General features: G+C 33.1%; 2 protein-coding genes and 1 non-coding gene across 7 annotated transcripts; 1 reads left to right on the top strand and 2 right to left on the bottom strand.

Moving 5' to 3' along the window:
• The first annotated feature begins 2710 nt into the window (after positions 1–2710).
• Positions 2711–7381, top strand: LOC111026077 (uncharacterized). Of its 2 annotated transcripts, none has more exons than XM_022304045.2 (3): positions 2711–3099; positions 3770–5765; positions 6527–7381. In XM_022304045.2, the coding sequence occupies exons 2-3, from the start codon at positions 3786–3788 to the stop codon at positions 6854–6856; spliced, it is 2310 nt and encodes a 769-aa protein (XP_022159737.1). In that variant the 5' UTR covers positions 2711–3099; positions 3770–3785; the 3' UTR covers positions 6857–7381. The 2 variants fall into 2 exon arrangements, with proteins under 2 accessions (XP_022159737.1, XP_022159738.1); XM_022304046.2 differs by lacking the exon at positions 2711–3099 and adding an exon at positions 3172–3354.
• Positions 7382–8397: 1016 nt separating this feature from the next.
• On the bottom strand, positions 8398–16770 carry LOC111025913 (Mitochondrial substrate carrier family protein). 4 transcript variants are annotated; one of them, XM_022303826.2, is made up of 10 exons: positions 16624–16768; positions 15801–15890; positions 15304–15696; positions 12318–13599; positions 12106–12224; positions 11531–11655; positions 11144–11243; positions 10096–10161; positions 9156–9325; positions 8398–9007 (listed from the first exon to the last, which is right to left on the bottom strand). In XM_022303826.2, exons 4-10 carry the CDS (start codon positions 13585–13587, stop codon positions 8857–8859), a joined length of 2001 nt encoding a protein of 666 aa, XP_022159518.1. In that variant the 5' UTR covers positions 13588–13599; positions 15304–15696; positions 15801–15890; positions 16624–16768; the 3' UTR covers positions 8398–8856. The 4 variants fall into 4 exon arrangements, with proteins under 4 accessions (XP_022159518.1, XP_022159519.1, XP_087982139.1 ...); XM_022303827.2 differs by lacking the exon at positions 16624–16768 and adding an exon at positions 16496–16612; XM_088126013.1 differs by lacking the exon at positions 15304–15696.
• A 567-nt stretch (positions 16771–17337) lies between these two features.
• On the bottom strand, positions 17338–17411 carry TRNAV-CAC (transfer RNA valine (anticodon CAC)). The gene has a single exon. It is a non-coding gene; the product is annotated as a tRNA-Val (tRNA).
• Between the last annotated feature and the right edge of the window lie 974 nt (positions 17412–18385).

Raw genomic sequence — 18385 nt, forward strand, 5'->3', positions numbered from 1 at the left:
TACTCTAAGTTTAAAAAATTCGAATAAGATAATTAATATTTGAAAGATGATATAAAATATTCATAAGATTAAATTCGAAAATGAATATAAAATTCAATGATGAATATAATTAAAGAAAAAAAAAACTTAAAACAGACAAAAAAAAAAAAGAAAAGAGAGAGATTAAGTGGGAAAGAAAAAAAGAAATAAACAAAAAGGAAAATTGAATTGAGAGTTCTGAAAACGGAGCCCAAAGATTCCGTGGGTTTTATCTGACGTGATCGACTGTCTCGGTTGTCGGTTCCGCCTCCCTCCCGCCCGATTTTTCACTCTCTTGTTATTTTACCATTCTGCCCTTCCACCGCTCGGACAGTCCTTCCCTCGACCACTGTAATTCACCACAATCTTCTGTCCTTTTTCCAAAACTGACCCCTTCTTTCTCATGATTTTAGATAATCTAATAAAATAGTCCGTAATATTTTTTTTTTCCTTTCAAATTTTAGCCTAAATGTATCTAATAAAATAGTCCATAACGTTTTTTCAATTTTTGTCCTTTAACCTTTTAAAATTCTTAATTTATCTTATGTATTAAAAATTCTCAAAGTAAGCTCTTACCTTAAAAAAGTTATTAAAAATTATTAATATAAAATTAATATATCATTAATTAAATTATTGTTTTGTTAACTTATTTGAACATATGTGCCAGTCAAATAGACGGAAAAAATGAATTTTATTAATTTATAGATTGAACTTCGTTGATAGGGAGATTGAATTTTATGTGTCTAATAGTATTCTAGTAGCATGTTCCGGTTTAAGTATATTAATTTAGATATATAATATTAATATTAATAGTTTTAAACTTATTTTTATTTATTAATCTAAATATTTATTATGAATTTTTTATTTTTATAATTATTTTTCTCGACATGGATATTTTTATAAAATTGAGACCTAAACATTTTCACCACCTGCGTACAAATTTATAACATGGACTAGAATGTGAAGGGAAAAAAAAGAATATATGAAAATTACTTAGAAGAAGCTAAAGGGGAAGCATATAGGATAGAGTTGAGGCAACAATTTGACCCACTTTTATTGACCCTTCTTTTGGACCATTTGTTGATTCTTGATTTAGAACTTCCTTTTGCAGCTTTTGAATCATTCCCAAATCTCTCTCTCTCTCTAAATAGAAGAAAACTTCCAACTGTCTTTTTCTTCAATGGTGCCAAAACATGGTTTTTCTTTTCATGGGTATTTTGGTAATTGACCACATCCAAAACTTGGGGACCCTAAGGGCTTTAAGGTAATTTCACTACTAGCCTTTGATCCACAATTTGATGAAGGGGTTGTTTATCTCAATCTTATAAAACTAATAATAATTTGAAACAGTCATTAATTGTGGATTCCACTCTTCAATATTTGCTTTGCACTTCCCAAAGTCTCTAAAATAATGTTGTTGTTGCAGTGATATGGGCACCCCCACCCCTTTTGATAAGTGCACTTCCTTCCCTGTTGGTATCCTTGAATTTCCAATAGTGCCACCAAAATTGTAGTGAGAAAAGCCATTTCCAAAGGGTATAGACGTAATATCATTGTGAAAATAGAGTAGAAGTATAGCTCACTCCCTAGGGGTGCCCCAAATGTATATAATAAAGAAAGGCAAAAACCAACAGTCCCATGCTACTATTGCTAGCAGCTTCTTATTGAATTAGGTTAGAATTATGTAATACATACCATTAATACTCTTCATCACTCATTTATTGTAAAAAAAAAAAAAGCAACTATTTATAATTTATTAATGCAGCTAAAACCTTTTAAAAATTATTATTTATTTATTTAGATTATAACTAATATTTTAACATTTAAAATACTATTTTGATCTACATACTCTCCGTTTTAGTTCATTTTAGTATATAGTTCCAATTTAGATTGATATATTTTCAAAATATTTGTTTTATTTCAGATACTTTTAAAAAGTTACAATTTTGATCCCTTAATTTTACTTTTAATTTAATTTTTTTATCACAATTTCAACGCGATAATACATATTTAATATATATTTTAAAATGTAACCATAATGTATATTAAATGGTTTCTAATTGTGTGTTTAATTTGTATTAAAATTATACTCAAAATGGTTATTTTTTTATCATACTATTTATTAATCATAATGGGCTGGCTTTGGTTTATTAAAGCTAAGTAATTTTTTTTTTTAGATTTCATAGGGATTACTTAATTTTACACCCAAATCTAGTAGGATCATAGAAGCAGCTGATTTAAACTCTAATTAATGTTAAGTTTTCATTTACCAATTTGGTCAATGAAATTACTTTAAAAATTTTGAATTGGTGATTATATTTTAAAAATTTTCTAATTGATTGTTAACTCCATCAATTTAAGATCTATGTAGCATGATAAATATATTATTTAAAGATTGTATAACTATTAATATATTTGATAGCGTAAAAACAGTACTAATAACAAATACTCTATTAAACACAAAATAAATGGAAAGTTGATAATCATAAGAAGTATTTTAAACTATAAATACTAAATAAGCACCCCTCTAAAACGTTTTAGAATCAAAACTTGCAATTTGTAATGATTTGAAGAAACAAAACTTATTTTTCTAAAAAAGAAGACGTTAAATGAAAGAAAAAGGAAGAAGAGGATATGAAATGATGAGTACAGAAACAATGGTGTGTTTTATTAAAGTAGACATGAACAGCAGCTTCGCAGTTATCTTGTCTCTCCCAGCAACCTTCACTCGTGTGAGAGAGAGAGAGAACTCTCTCATTTTTCACTCTCTTTCTCGCTCTAACGCATGCTTTCTCTCTCTTAAAATTGCCTTGCATTACACACTCTCTCAAAGAGTTTGCTTTATTTGCTCATTATGCTTTTCGGCTACTGACCAAGTTCCTCTGATCACATCTTTTGCTTTCCCCCCTTCAACTTTCGTTGATTCTTTGAAAAAATTCTCATTAGCGACGAATTCACCGTTTTTTGATTTGGGGTTGGATTCTTTTGGAGCTTTCAGCTGAAGAAATTGGTCGACATGATTGCTTCTTCCTGTTGTTTGTTGGGTTTTTCTTTGCCTTCACTCTTCTGAGATCTGGTGGGGTAAGCCCAATTCTTCCGTTTTTTGTTCTGGAGTTTCTTGTTTGTTGCCTACAATGCGTTTGATGAAATGATTTTCGCTCCCCTGATCTCACATTTTGGTTTTTATCTGTTACTTGGTCTGTGTTTTGGATTAGAGTTGCTGGAGAAGCTCTCAGCTTCTAGAATCAAGTTTTCTTTTTGGAAGTTCTCTGATACTCAGAGGTTACTAATTGTTAATGGGGCATTTGCCTTCTTCACAAACTGAATATTTGAAAGGTTGGAGTTCAAAAATCTTGTGAGCTGCTTCATTTTGTTCTATTTGAGTTTTTGTTAAGATCTGGTCCTGTGTTTTGGTTTTTACTTCTGTCTACTGGTAGATTCAGGTGGACATGAAATTTAAGCTTTTGAAGTGTTTCTAATAATGACAGGAACTATTTGTTGGAAATAAGTTCTGTCTTTATGTACTTTTACCAGTGCAGTTTCTTCTAGTTGCAAATCTGTGATTTAGCGATTTAAAGTAGACCCTTTTTTTTTCATTTTATTTTTATCCATTTTCTCAAGTCAAAATATCAATACGTTGTGATACATGTTGAGTTACAATTCTTTTCCTTTGCCTTCTTTGTTGCTAGAACTGTTATCTAGTTAAATTTCTTGGATCTTTGTTCGAAACTCAAGTGTCTTGCTTCTGCAGAGCTGTGGATCATACAATGGGACGAGAGACAGAATTGGACTCTGACAGCATTTGCTCGGTGGATCTGAGTCCTAACACTGTTCTTCCATCGTTTCCACGGCGTTCGAGCATGAAAAAGAGAAGCACGAAAAAAAAACACAAGCATAAAGACTTTGTATTGAATGTGAAGGATGATTTTACGGAGATTAGATTTAGTGGCGACCGCAGGTCTCGAAAAAGCAATTCTCCTGGCCTAGTTGAACTGGAAGATGATAAGCATAAAGATTTTGTGTTGAATGTAAAGGATGATTTTACAGAAATCAGATTTGGTCGTGACCAAAGGTCTCGTAAAAGCAATTCATCTAGCCTCGTTGAACTGGAAGATGATGAAGTGCTTCAGCAGGGTTCTAAGTACCAAAGCTCCGAAGATGTAGGTAACACAGAAGGGATGAACATTCATGGGGAAAGGAGAAAAATCGAAATTTCGCATGACAATTACACCTCTTGGTCTTCTGGTATTATTGCCACTTTGTGCAGTTCAGATGAGGAAATCCCAAGGCGGAGATCTCCAGTATTATTATCATTAGACAAAAAACTGAATCAATCACCAGTTAGTAAAGCTTGCATAGGTCCGCGTTCATCAGATAGCTTCATTGAGATCTACTTAGGTTCTGAGAACAGTGAAAATCTATCGAAAGATTCTATCAATCATCTTGAAAATGTTAAAGGTGTTGGACCCCTTGACAGTGGCAAGGAACGTTTGAAGAGAGACAAGCTCCACACATTGCAGAAGTCACTCTCTGCTAAGGTAGAAATGCCTAAAAATCAGCTTCCATTGGAAAGTGATCTACGGTTTCGACACAGCCCAAAGGTTCATATCAGTCCTTTCAGGAAAATGTTGGATCCATTTATGAAATCTAAATCTGTCAGAAGTCGTTTCAGTCATGCAGTAGAAGATGGTGGAGATAAAGCTGTTAGGACATTTGGCCTGCGAAAAAATGAGACATACAGAAAATCTTTGTTGCAAGATTTCTCAAATACAGCAAAGAGTTTAGATTGTGATTCTCATTTTGTGAATAATGACAATCACCAAACTGGTGGTGTAGCATCTTCACCCGTTCATTTACATGGCTCTCTCAAGTTGGGAAAAAAACATGGGATGCCATTTTTTGAGTTCTCTCAGAACTTCCCTGAAGATGTCTATGTGGCTAAGACGTGGAAGACAGGCAATGCTTTTAAATGGGTGTATACATTTTATTCCGTGGATCATCGAAAAAAAGGTAATGCAAGTGGTTTTGGATTAAATCACAGCTGCAAAAACTCCTTACTGGTGGGTCAGATGCAAGTTTCCTGTTATTTATCCTCTGAACTTAGAGATGGTGGTTTCGACAACTCCATGGTCACAGAATTTGTTCTGTATGATACTGCACGTGCTAGACAGAGTACTGCCTCCCAAGAAAATTGTGACTCTATTCCCGATGTTGTCAAACCTCCCAAAAGTTCTAATCTGGAAGCATTCAGTATGAATGATGGGACCCCTCTTGAAAAACCCAAACTTCAGCAAAAACATGCTTCTGAAAATTGTGATTATGGTTCTATAGATTCTTGCCCTAGGGATTCAGCAGATTTACATCCAAACTTGGAATCTGCAGCTATTGTTATGCAAATCCCATTTAGCAAGAGAGAGAGCTTGAAGTATAAAAGAGGTGATAAGACGAGCAGTAAAATGAACTCAGTCATACAAAATCTCTCTAAGATTGAAAAAAGGATAGACGAATCTCCTCGTCGCACAACACAAGAAACTCTGAAGGTGGTACTTCCCATTGGAAACCATAGTTTGCCAGCTGTCGAAAGCCATGGCCCTTCTACATTACTGGATCGATGGAGGTTGGGAGGTGGTTGCGACTGTGGCGGTTGGGACCTGGGTTGTCCTCTTCTAATTTTGGGCAGCCGCAGTATCCACTGTGCTGGAAATCAAGCACAAAAGGAGAAACGGACTTTTGAGCTCTTTCTTCAGGTAAGCTTTCTGCAGGTTCCAGATAATTGGCAATTATAATTCTGGACTGATGTTTTATATCAAAAAGTTTGATAACAAGTGTATAATAGAAGCTTGAGGCGCTGAACAGACTTTCATATGCCTATCATGTTCATTTAATGGCGCAATGTTCAACTGCAACAATTGGACTACCAAGCATTTTCTGTATCGATTTTCTAGATTAGAAACAAAAATTATTGATAATAAATTTATTACAAAAGAATAAGGTTTTTCTGCTCTCGTAGTAACTTTTTTTTTCCCAATTTAAACTCTATTGCTGATTTAAATTTTTATCAGATGCTGTACTTGAGTTGAACTATAATTATGCATTGTTGATTATCAGTCAATAAAATGGTGAAAATGTACTTTCTTAAACAAGATTCCATCTTTTGCTTCATGTTTCTCTTGCTATCATGAAGAACCTATACTTTGAAACTTTGGAGTAATTTTTATCCGTTCATAGTCATGACGAAATAGATTCAATGTGGCTTAATGTTGTTCTTGGTTGCTAGAATTGTACACTTTACACCATATCATTACGTGTATCAATCATATTAAAGCTTCATACATATTCATATTACCATATACTTGAAGTGTACGTACTAAAACTTTGTATATATCTATATTTACTTATGCTCCAGGAACTAAAAATTTGTTTATTTATGCAACTTGTTCAGGCTTTGGCAAGTGATATAACATCTCAATGATCTCATAGCAATACTTGCTTTTTTATGTGGATACAGGGAGTAAAGGACAACACTCCAGCGTTGACCATGAATGTTGTCAAAGATGGACAATACTCGGTCGATTTTCATGCGCAGTTATCAACATTACAAGCATTCTCCATTTGTGTTGCTATTTTACACGCGACCGAAGCCTGCAATGCTATCCAGGTGGAGGAAACAAAAGAGTTACAGCATTGTAATTCCTTAAAATTTCTTCTCGAGGAAGAAGTAAAATCCTTGATTGACGCAGTCACGATGGAGGAGAATAAAAGAGAAACAAGAACTTTGAAAGAAACGCCGCCATCATATCTGCTCAATCCTCCATTTTCTCCCATTGCTAGGGTGTAGTGTAGGATTAAGGCCAGGTTGATCAGTGCACGTATTATGGCTTCCTCAGATGATTCCAGATTGACTCTAGAGAGATCACCTGATTAGAGTCATGGAAGCTGCTTATAAAGTTCAAATGGAAGTAAGGTACAAGGAACCTTTTCAGCTACTGCACGGGCTCTCGGAGTCGGGGGATCGGAATTCTTTTGTAGAACAGAGCAAGAGCTTACTTAAAGAAAAGCTGAAATGACTAGTAGGAGAGACTTGGGAAGATGCTAATTAGGGGAACTCCACATCAAGAGGGTGTCAGGGCCCTTTTATTTATTATTCTTCAAAACCAAACCTTTTTGAATAACTTGATAGTTAACTGTCCATATTGTAATTTGGTAGGGAGATATGAGTAGCAAATTGATAACTAGGGAAACTATTGTCCTTCACATTGGACTTTCTGTATATTATATTGTTAGAGGGGAAGTGAAAGTCTTGTATGGGTATAAATATATTTCATAAAGTTTTGTCTTGATCAACAGTTAGATTTTTGTTCTACTTTTCGGGACGATGAATAACGGGCAGGTTCTATCATCTTCAAGAAGTATCATTTTTGGTGAAGTGTCAACTTGTTTCTCAACGTATATTGACAACGCCTTTCATGTTCTCTTGTTAGCCTTGACGTTATTATATTCTTTCATTTTTCTCAATGGAAACGGGAAAAGGAACTGATCATTTATTTCATTGGAGCAGATCTAAGGTTTGTGTAGAGCAATGGCCTGCCTTGGCCCTGTGCAAAAGCTTTCAATCAAGATCAAAATCCTTATGGTATTAGCTTCTAGAAAGTGGTCCTCTTTCTTCCTTTTGGAAGATTCAGAAAGTGGTCAAGTAGGCAAGCTTTTCCAAAAGGTTAGAAGCAGTCACAGCTGAAGCCTACCAAAAGCAGTTAAGGGTAAATGCTTTTAGGCTGATGTTTGCTGGTTTTTTTCCCCCTCATTCATTCATGTTGGTAGCCCTCTCTTTCACACAGCTTGATAGAGAAAAAGATGTCCTGCTTCTTGATCTTATTTTTTGAGTTCAATAACCGGCTCAAGAATTGATACATCTCACCTTCAGAGAGATAAATAATATCGAGATAATGTCTGAGATCTTGCTCTGAAGATATAAATCGATTTAATAAAAAAAGTGTTCTATTCATAATTTTAGTATTTTCAAATATGAGTTATATTTGTAAATTAGTGGTAGCCACCAATTCAATATTAGTTTGATTTAAATATTATTAATTAATTTATTAACATATATGTTATAAATTTTGTATAATTATTATTTTATAATATTATATAATTTATAATCTTAAAAAAAATGAATTAGTTTATAACTGAAATAATATATTTATGAAAGATTTGTTTGGCAAATAGCAAATTTACCAAACAAATCTGTTACAAGAAACAAAATCTAGATTGCTGTGACCACCAATGAAAAAAAAAGTATGATGTATAAAGTTAGCCTAGAGATTAAAGAATCGGCACAACTAACACAATAATTTCCAATAGGAATCATTATGAAAGAGGAAATAAGTACAAAAATTGGAAATTTATTTATACTTTGCTTAAAAGTGTACAGTATAGCCTAAGCTTCTTACTACATGTAGGTTACCTACTCAATAATGATGAAAATCAACACTCTAATTCACAATTATTTACTCTGAAAAATGACTTCTTCCTCGTCTAAAAGAATCTATAATAATCTAATTCTTAGGGCTCTGCTGCAACACCTTCCTTTCAATTTATGTGGATGATGCAGAAACCCAATCTCAAAGTGACACCCTCCAACTACAATGGATGAAACATCTCTTTGTACTTTCTGTGGCAAAAATTTCAAATATAATCTCTCAGATAGGACATCCCCAATCAATTTCTTCATATTTTGGCAAATATTAGGAGGGCAAATCCTGCGTCAAGGTTGTTGATGACAACAACGAGGAGGATGCTTGCTAATGTTGATGATGAAGAGAATTGCGTTCTCATGTTGGATCATCTTCCCGATTTCGGATCGGGTTGGCATTGGACTCTTTTGGTGGCCTGTTGGGGCTTCTCAAGGGAAAAGAGTCTCTTCAAAAATTCATAAGAGGTGAAGAAGATTGCACCTTGAGACATATACATAACCAGTCTTGGAGTCAGCCCCCTGATCACAAAGACGAGACGACAAATTCAACAAACTACTAACAAATTACAAGGAAACAAACCTCCTCGATGCTCTTTATTCATGGAAATTCCACAATTGATGAAAGATTATATACTCGAGATAAGCGATGGTGGGACAAAAAGCATACCTGTAGAGGCCTTTCAGACCTTCTTTCTTGCCTATTTCATAGAGTGCTTGAGTCACATTTTTATATGGGCTCAGAGATCCTGGTCTCTGTGTTTGCAATCTTGTCTTTACAACATCAAAGGGAGTGGTAAACAAAGCAGCAGTAGAACCAGCTACTCCTCCACAAACTAACTGCAGATAAAGAATGATCATCTAAATCTATGTGACAAGTATTATAGCTCTAAACCATCATTGTCACTAACATGAAGAAAAGAAACTCATTAATAAGGCTCTGATAATCATTTTGTTTTTGTTCGCAATTTCTTTGGCATGTTTTCACATTTCTTAAAAATACATTTAAACTCATAGCAAAATTTTAAAAAACAAAAACAAGTTTTTAAAAACTACTCTTTTTTTAGTTTTCAAAATTTGGTTTAGATTTTGAAAATGTTTTGAAAACATAGATACAAAATAAAGAAATAAAAAGGAGTATTTACCAACTTCATTTTAGAAAAATAGAAAACTAAAAACAAAATGGTGTAGTGGGAATAGAATGTGATCAGGAATCCAAACTCATTTCCATTCCTCAACATTGCTTCACCCTTTATTTTTAGGAAATCAATTTATATTTTCATATGTACATAACATAAATAATCTATAAAAAGATCTGCATTGAAACTTAAAAATTGATCGAATTTATTAATATTTATATTTTTACTTATCAAATAACTTAATTAATGAAAATATAGTGTTCTCATTAACAAATACTTTAACTAGTTGGACTCTAATTTCAAGATTCCAATTCAAGGGTAGGGACGAAGTTGGAATAAAAAATCCAATTTCAGCCCTCATTTATTGTAGGCAATTGATGGTGGACCCATTAAGGCTGTTCCCAACAGAAAATTTATAATCATTAAATTTAGAAGACAGTAAAAATTGGTGGGAAAACCACAACAACTAACCGTTTGTGATGTACTTTGTTGAGCATTAGATTTCATCAGTCCTTTCAAACTCTCATATGTATAGAACTGCAAAGAAAATAATGCCAAAATGACATGGTGAAATAGAAAGAAAATTGAAGTTAAACTGAAAGATCAACTGCGTCTAATGAGTTAAGATGAATAAGATGAATGGCTGGTACACTTAGGATCATTTGCACTATTTTAGGACTCGTTTGGTAACATTTTCATTTATTTTTTCTTGTTTCTCATTTCTAATTTTATAGAAACATAAGCGTTTGGTTTCTGTTTCTTGATTTTCATCTTTAAGAAATATTTCCAAAATTATGCAGAAATTTTGAAAACAAGAGGATCAAGAACCTGTTTGGCCTCATTTTTAATAAATAAAAATATGATTGAATGGCTCCAACACCCATGAATTCAGTGATGATAAAATAATATTTTTATTTATTTATTTTTTTTTTGGAACAAATGGTAACGAGAACAAGAAACAAAATTTGTTTTTGTTGATTCCAAAATTTCTATACAATTTGATAATGTTACCAAAAAAAAAAAAGAAGAAGAAGATGAAGAACATAACTAGTTGCAAAATGCTTAGGGTTCTTGATAAAATTGGAAACGAGAATGTTACCAATCGAGTTCCAAATTTATTATTTCTTATTCCTGTTTCCAATTTTTTCCAAAACATAGGTAAAAGCATTATTTTATCATTTTAGACCCATAAATGCATAATAAATATCAAAAGATAAATATAACATAAAAATTTTAATATTTAATTTGAAAAATTAATTTTTCATATAAAACTTTTACTTTTCTTAATTTAAAATTTTAGAGAACAGGAAACAAGAATTGTTTATGTTTACAATAAAAATAAATATTTATAATAAAATACGAAACAATAGACGCAATTATATTTTTCTCGATTGCAGAAAAAACGAAAAACAAGGAATATAAAATATGAACATTACCAAACATGTCCTTGGTTTTTCACATATTCTGTCATGGTCCTTTTGCTTCGCTTTAACCCATCTAGCACATAGAAAATCCTTACCTTGACAATTGAGTGCGGTACATTTCTACAAAGAACAGCTCCCCACCCGGTATATAATCCACGCAATCCACCCTTCGCAACAACGCCAACGAAGGCATTCCTGCAAGGCAATGTATCCGGATGGAAGTACGACAGTCAACCAGAATATCAGTCAAGAAACTTGAGCTTAAGATGATATTAATGGCTGAAAAGAAATCACAGAACCACTATCAAATTAATGAACTAATACAAAGTAGCCTAGCAAGAATCCAAGAGAAGACATTCTTGGTAAACCAAAGGCGAGAATGAGCTGAGTTCAAGTGGACTAGACAAAATGTACAAAAAACAAATAGAAAAAATCCTTTCTGTAATATCAACAGTGACAGCACGATAATCTAAAATGTATACCAGCAGTTGTGGTAGTGTGCACTAACTTGCATCTGCTGTTTTATACGCTCACTTGGGGTAAAAATAAAAGATGTAGCAATACTTGCACAGCCACCAGCAGCACAATGGACACAAGAGCGATACTCCTAAAGAAAAGAAAAGAAAGAACCCAAAAGCTTAGAAACCAGCAAACATCCAAAGTGAATAACTATAAATTGGAATAATTGATCAAAAGACTATGCTATTGGTTCCAAAAAACAAATCCATATTCAGAGTTCTGCCTGCATCTCTCCCTCCCCAAACTCTGATGCAATTGCATACCAGGCTAACTTACAGGCTCACAAGTTCCATTTTCCATAAACATCAGCAGGAGGGGCCAATATGTAATTCATGCAGCACCTGTTCATTGGTGGAAAGCCACAACTGTCGCCAATTAACAGTTACAGTTTGGTTATCTCTTCAGCGTACTCCAAACGTTTACTTGGAGAGGGAGAGAGCAATAGTAAGCACGCAAAAACACTTAAAAGAGGAAAGACAAACAGAAGGGAAAGGAATGAAAGAAAAAATGATGATGAGTAACAGAACGAAATTTCTACCTCTTGGAAAAGTGGAAGCAGAGCTCCTTTAACTGACTCATATGTGAAAGTGTAAATAGCAGATGTGGGAGCCGAAGAAGCAATGTTTGTGGAGATTCCACGATAAAGTCCACTTAAACCTGAAAAAAGCTATTATCAATTTTCCGACCGATATGATTGAAACTTCACTTGATTTCCAGATTGAGAAATGTGTTTCGCAGTCACCGACCCACCTCGATCAGAGACAATTGATTTTCCAATGTAACTGAGAGACTTCTGTTCTGCATGATAAGACTGAAACACTGTTTTGATTGTATCAACAGGATGTAGACAAAGGCTGACAAATACACCAGCCAATGCTCCTGCAAAGGCATGTCCTTGATTAGCGATATTGTAACAAGATTTTTCACTTGTCAAAGAGCAATCCTCTCTGTTGTATTCATTTTCAACAATGGACTTGTCAGGCTGTTTGGTTTTATTCTCATGTTGTTCACTGCTATCAGTCTTGCTCTCGTAGGCCAACTTGTCTAATGCACCATCTTTGGAAGGTAGTGAATGGACTGCCGAAATATCTGAATCTGGGCTCCCCAGAATACTGCCATCTGCCTTGTTATCTTGCACAAATGTGAGGATACGTGAGGCCATATAAACATTTTCCATCATATTTATCTCCAATTTTTTGATGAACAGTGATGAAAAATTGATAAATTGAAACGTAGAAGCATTCTTCGAAATTTCATTGATCGCCTCATTTACAAGAAAATTCGTATCTCCTGCTTTATTAAAGGCGCCTCTAGCCTCGAATGCATTGGCTTTCATGCTTTCAGTATTGGCAACTTTCACAGGGTAGCAAGTCTCACTATGACTTATATGACTCATCCATCCATATATCTTCCCCAGACTGTGTGAGATTTTTGCACTTCCAAGGCCTTTTCCCTTCCATGATTTGTCCGACATGTCATTACCACCATGTAGCAGACTTCGGAATGACATGGAATTATTTTTACGAGGTTCTAACATAGACATCTTCCGAGTTACTGTCAAACAATCCAAGATAGGCTGCACCACTGGAGAACATTGGCCATCGGTCCTTATATCAACACAATTTTTTTTCATTTCAGGTGAAGTAACTGCATTGCCATTAACTTCAACCACATTATTGAAGATAACATCATTGGAACCATCATTTTCTTGATTTAAAATCCTCATCGGTTGGAAAAAAGTAAGAGGACGTCTAGCAAGACTCAATACTTGGCCAGAAATTGAAATGATCTGAGCTGTGCTCAATATCTTAGAAGATTTCTGTTCATTTATATTACTGATATCCTTACTGTGTCTGGCATCACAAAAGTTGGAGGTATCAGTTTCAAGAACAAAATCAGTCAGCTCATATGATATCCTCTCATCTGGTCTCCACCAGTAATATACTGATGGCCGATTGTTTATACAAGGATTATTCTGTTTATTCATTTTCTCAAATCTTTCACAGCTTCCTTGACACATGGTTTAGAGGAACTGCAAAACAGAATCATTACATCATATCGTTCAGCACAAACTATGTGTGTGTGTGTATATATATATATATATTTGTGTGTGGAACAATTTTATTGATGTATGAAATTACAAAAACCCTATAAAAGGATTACGTGAAGCACTCCCAATTAGCTAAAAGGGAAGAATAGATATAGTGGTGAAACATAGGATAGCATTTACACCAAGTTACAACTTTGAAAACTATAACATCAAAAAGCCTCTCGAAGGATAGCATAAATTATGTATATGCCTAACATAGATAGTAATCATCTACGCTATAACATTCAGGTGACCAAGAAAACTTTTTTTATCAAAAAACTGAGCTTTCATGAGAAAATGAAAGAATACAAAATGGTCAACCAATGGTCCAACAAGAAGACCAACAAAAAAAGGGGCTTACAAAAACAACCCAAAAAGGAGCCAAGCAGAAACTAACCTAATGAAACAAGAAATGACTCAAATGAAAAATACCAGGCGAATAATTACAGAAGGAAGTCTCCAGAAATTGAAGCCCAAAGTGATATATTAAAGCCAACAAGGTACCAGATCTCCTCCCAAGACATCTCTCCTCTTCCTGAGGGTTCTATTATTCCTCTCTACCAAGATACACGATAACACAGCAAAAGAACCAACCCTCCAAAGGACTCTACTCTTCTCCAAGGAAGGGTGAAACAAAACCTCAGCATAAGACATAAGAAAACTAATAACGACTCTTTCAGGTCAGCCACAAGATTTAGCATAAAGAACAACAATAAACTACAAATACAATAAACTGGAAAAGAAGCAAAATATACAAATTCAATTGAAAGATTAATGAAATAGATACTCACTCAAATATTACTAAGGAAAAAAAAGCATGTAGCAGAAGAAAAATGTTCTAAATGCCTGTGACTGAAAATTTTGCAGTAAGAAGGAAATTTTTACTAACTGCATCTTGCAAAAGTTCAACGTGACAATTTAAAAAGTTCTTTTACTGCCAGGTGCATTAATTTGCTTCAGTAATTCACACATTTTTTAAGAAAGAAATTTAGTTCAAACCATTGCGAAAAGATCCATGGTGAAAATCAAGAGCAAAGGAATACATATATCCATCAATAAAGGTTTTTAAGTTAACTTGAAATGTTTAAAGCATGAAGCCTGAGAAGGTCGAATGAGTTGCAAAATCCTCTCCATTTGGCACGAAAGACCATAGTCACAAAAATCTTTATGGAGAGAGCTCCATCTTAAAGAAATTGACATAACAGCATCCATATAATTTGGACCAGTCTCTTTCCCCCCTTAACCATACTGCTCACAGAAGCTCTGATAACCATTAAGCCAAAGAGCCTAGGCTTTCTTCTTAAAAGGGTCGCACAATGAGGAAACTCATAATTCCCTAAGCCCGCAATTCAACTAACAGCAGCTACGATTCTACATATGCCAGCTATATAGTTGACTAGTGGAACCTTTCTCGTAGTCCATAATTGCGATTGGGATGATGGGATTATACATATGCTAGCTATATAGTTGCCTTCCAGCCATCAAGACAATTTCATTCTCAAATCATGAAGATATCTCAGATTTATTACGATGTTAGCCTAGAATTTTTGCTCCCCACTATCTACCACATAACTGATATATCTAGATCAATGTACATAATGACATGCGTAATAGAAATCTGGAATTTTTTGTGGTATTAGATCTTACCTCTTTTGGGAAGTTGGGAGCTATCTTGGCCTTTCATGCTCACTGTTTATGTATGCACGAATTATGCCATAAGATAACCAATATTCCCAGTGTGGAGAACTAGTTTGTAAATATATCACTCTGGAGACCAATTGAACTGATGCAGTTTTCTCAAAGAAACTATCCTTCTCCAAGATGTCATTGGACATTCCTCGGCAAGTAGTTTCAGGTGAACCCTAATTATAAATTTTTAGTTGGCTGCACTTCCTTGTAGAAAGAAATAATGGAGACCTATGAAGCGTGAATTTTCTCTTCCTAAGTTAACAAAGTAGCTAAATTTAGAAATGATCCTTCGCCTTCTTCAGCTGGTTCCTTCTAAAAGTTGTCGTCATCATCAATTTATCCGATCTTCAGCTATCACAATAAGTGTAAGGGAAAACCAGGTAGTGTAAGAATAGTTGGTGCAAATAATAGCATAAAAAGCCTCAAATATCATTTTCCAATCAATTCCTCCATACCTTCACATTGCAGAGACTTCAATCGAATTACATACATCCAGTCCAATTGGTCCAAATAAAAACGACCATATAGGTAAAATTGGAGGAGCCCTGAAGCAAAAATCAAGTGCAAAAGTCACACACCACTACACTCTTAGAAAAGTTACCTAACAGTTCTTGTAACAAAGCAATACAGTCACATGTAGCTCAGTTAAATATGTATATCCTGAAGAAAGATTTGGGTTAATTATTAAATATTTCTATAATTAAAAAAAAAACAAATACGTTTATATAATAACAAACTTCTCAGCTTGTAAACAATTTCCAACAAAAGCCTAGAAATGAAAATTTTAGACAAAGAAATTGTCGATGAACAAGATTCAAAATTTAAAAACGGAGTATTAAACGCGCCTAAACTTCTTGTTTTGCATTAAGGATTTAGCTAGTGAACCTATATGCAAAATTGAAAAATACCAAACTACTTTTGAGTCTGATAACTAATTGCACCCTTTCCTACTTGATAATTAAGCCAAATCGACCAGAAGAATCCTGTTTGGATGGAATGGGACAAACAGCAATAAAACCGATGACTTCAAGAATCAAACGAAGTGAAATGTGTGCCTGGGCTGTTAGAAAAATGGGCAAAACCCAAAAAAATTTTAAAATTCTCATCTTCTTCCATAACCTCTCTGAATCAAACAAGAAACCAACTGCACCTGAGCATAATTTCGTCTTCTAAACTTCTCAGCAGCCATTCAGAGCATAAACAATACTTTAAAGAAAATCAAATGACGAAAGAAAATTGCAGAATGAACAGAAAATGTAATGACATGAAGTATCTAACCTCATAGGAAGTGGTGCTCCCATTGACGAAATGGGGAAATGGGCGAATTTTATACTCATTTTTTCCGGGAAAATTAGAAGAAAAGATTATGATGGGTTTTACCCTTTTTCTTTCTTTCTTCCTTTTTTTGGTTGATTTCTTTTATTTTTTAAATGGAAGTAAATAGATTTTTTTTCTTCTTTCAAGAAAATGGCCTAAAAACTTTTATGCTTTCTTTTGAAGAAAAAGAAAAGCTAGCTATCAATATGAGTAGCTATGATAATCATTTTTTTTATCAACGTTTAAAAAATGTTTTTAAAGTGTAGGCCAAAACTAATAATAATAATAATGAGTTTTTAAAATTTATTATTATTTTTTTTAATTTGACTATTCAAATATATCTCCAACAAAAAAAGTTACGAGTTCGATATCACCTTCATATATTATATTGAAAAAACATGAAAAATTAAAATATTATTTAAAAAAATTAAACAAACATAACTTTTAAAAATAAAAAACTAAAAATGAAATTATTATCCGCCTTAATTTTTATTTGGTCTTGTTTCAAAATTTTCAATCTTGTCTTTTTAATTTCATCTTTATGATTAGGTTTTGAAGGTCAGAAGTTTGATTGATTTATCGTAGATATTATTGATAATAAATAGTATAATTGAATTAAAAAAAAAAGTTGAATTATAAGTTTATTTCACTAATAGATAAAGGAAACAAAAAATTTGTCTGAGCCCGGGTTCGAACCGGGGACCTCTAGTGTGTGAGACTAGCGTGATTACCAACTACACCACCCAGACAAGATGTGCTGTTAAATTTATAATAATTTAAAAGTAATAATATAGAATTGAATTTTGTTACAAAAACATAAATTTCTATAGTTTATTTTTTTTAAGTACAATATGTAGTGAGATATAACTCATTAACTTTTGAAGATATATACTAATTACCACCGAAAAATTTCTACAGTTTCTAATGTGTGTGTATATAACATATAAATTTCGTTGATACATGAATGTTCTTCCGTTAGTAAACTATTTCTAGAAATTTTGAAGGACAGAATTTTAGATGAATTTTATTAATGTTGTATTTTGAAGAAATTAATTTTGAATTAAAAAATTTAAGGAAAATTATACTAAATACCAAATAAATATGTATTTAGAAAAATATTGTTACTTTCTGTGTTTTTAAAAAAAAATGTCAAAAAGTAGTTTTTTGTTAGTTTCATGTGATCGTATAAATTTGAAATTTATGTCATTATGACATATTTGAAATTACATATTTATTTTGTGCTGTAAATGTCTTCTTATTTTGAGTAAAAAAAATGTCTTTTTATTTTATTGCTTTTTTGTTTTGTAACAATTATGAAGTTAAATTTTTTTAATGGTTTTTCATAACTTTATTTATTTCTTGTTCAGATATTATAAATATTTAAGGATTGAAGAGATATTATCCTACAAATCATTTCAAAGCATATTATAATATTTAATATAGTACAAATTATTTTAAATTAAAAAGACATTCAAATACAAGTTTCGTAACTTCGATTGTATCTATTAAATCCCATCATTTTAAAACAAACTTAATAATAGGTCCCTAACTTTTGAGGTCATGTCTATTTCACCTTATTATTTTAAAAAATTTCTTATAAATCTCCAAAATTTCACGTCTGTGTCTAAAATTTAAGAGAGAAAAAAACATTAGAAAAAGAGATGAAAAAATTAGAAAGAGTGGCAAAAAAAAAATAGAGAGAAAATAGGTTAGAAAGAGAGGG

The sequence above is a fragment of the Momordica charantia genome, assembly GCF_013281855.1.
Source record: "Momordica charantia cultivar OHB3-1 chromosome 6 unlocalized genomic scaffold, Mcharantia_2.0 BLBB01000006.1, whole genome shotgun sequence".
In the NCBI taxonomy this organism is placed as follows: domain Eukaryota; kingdom Viridiplantae; phylum Streptophyta; class Magnoliopsida; order Cucurbitales; family Cucurbitaceae; genus Momordica; species Momordica charantia.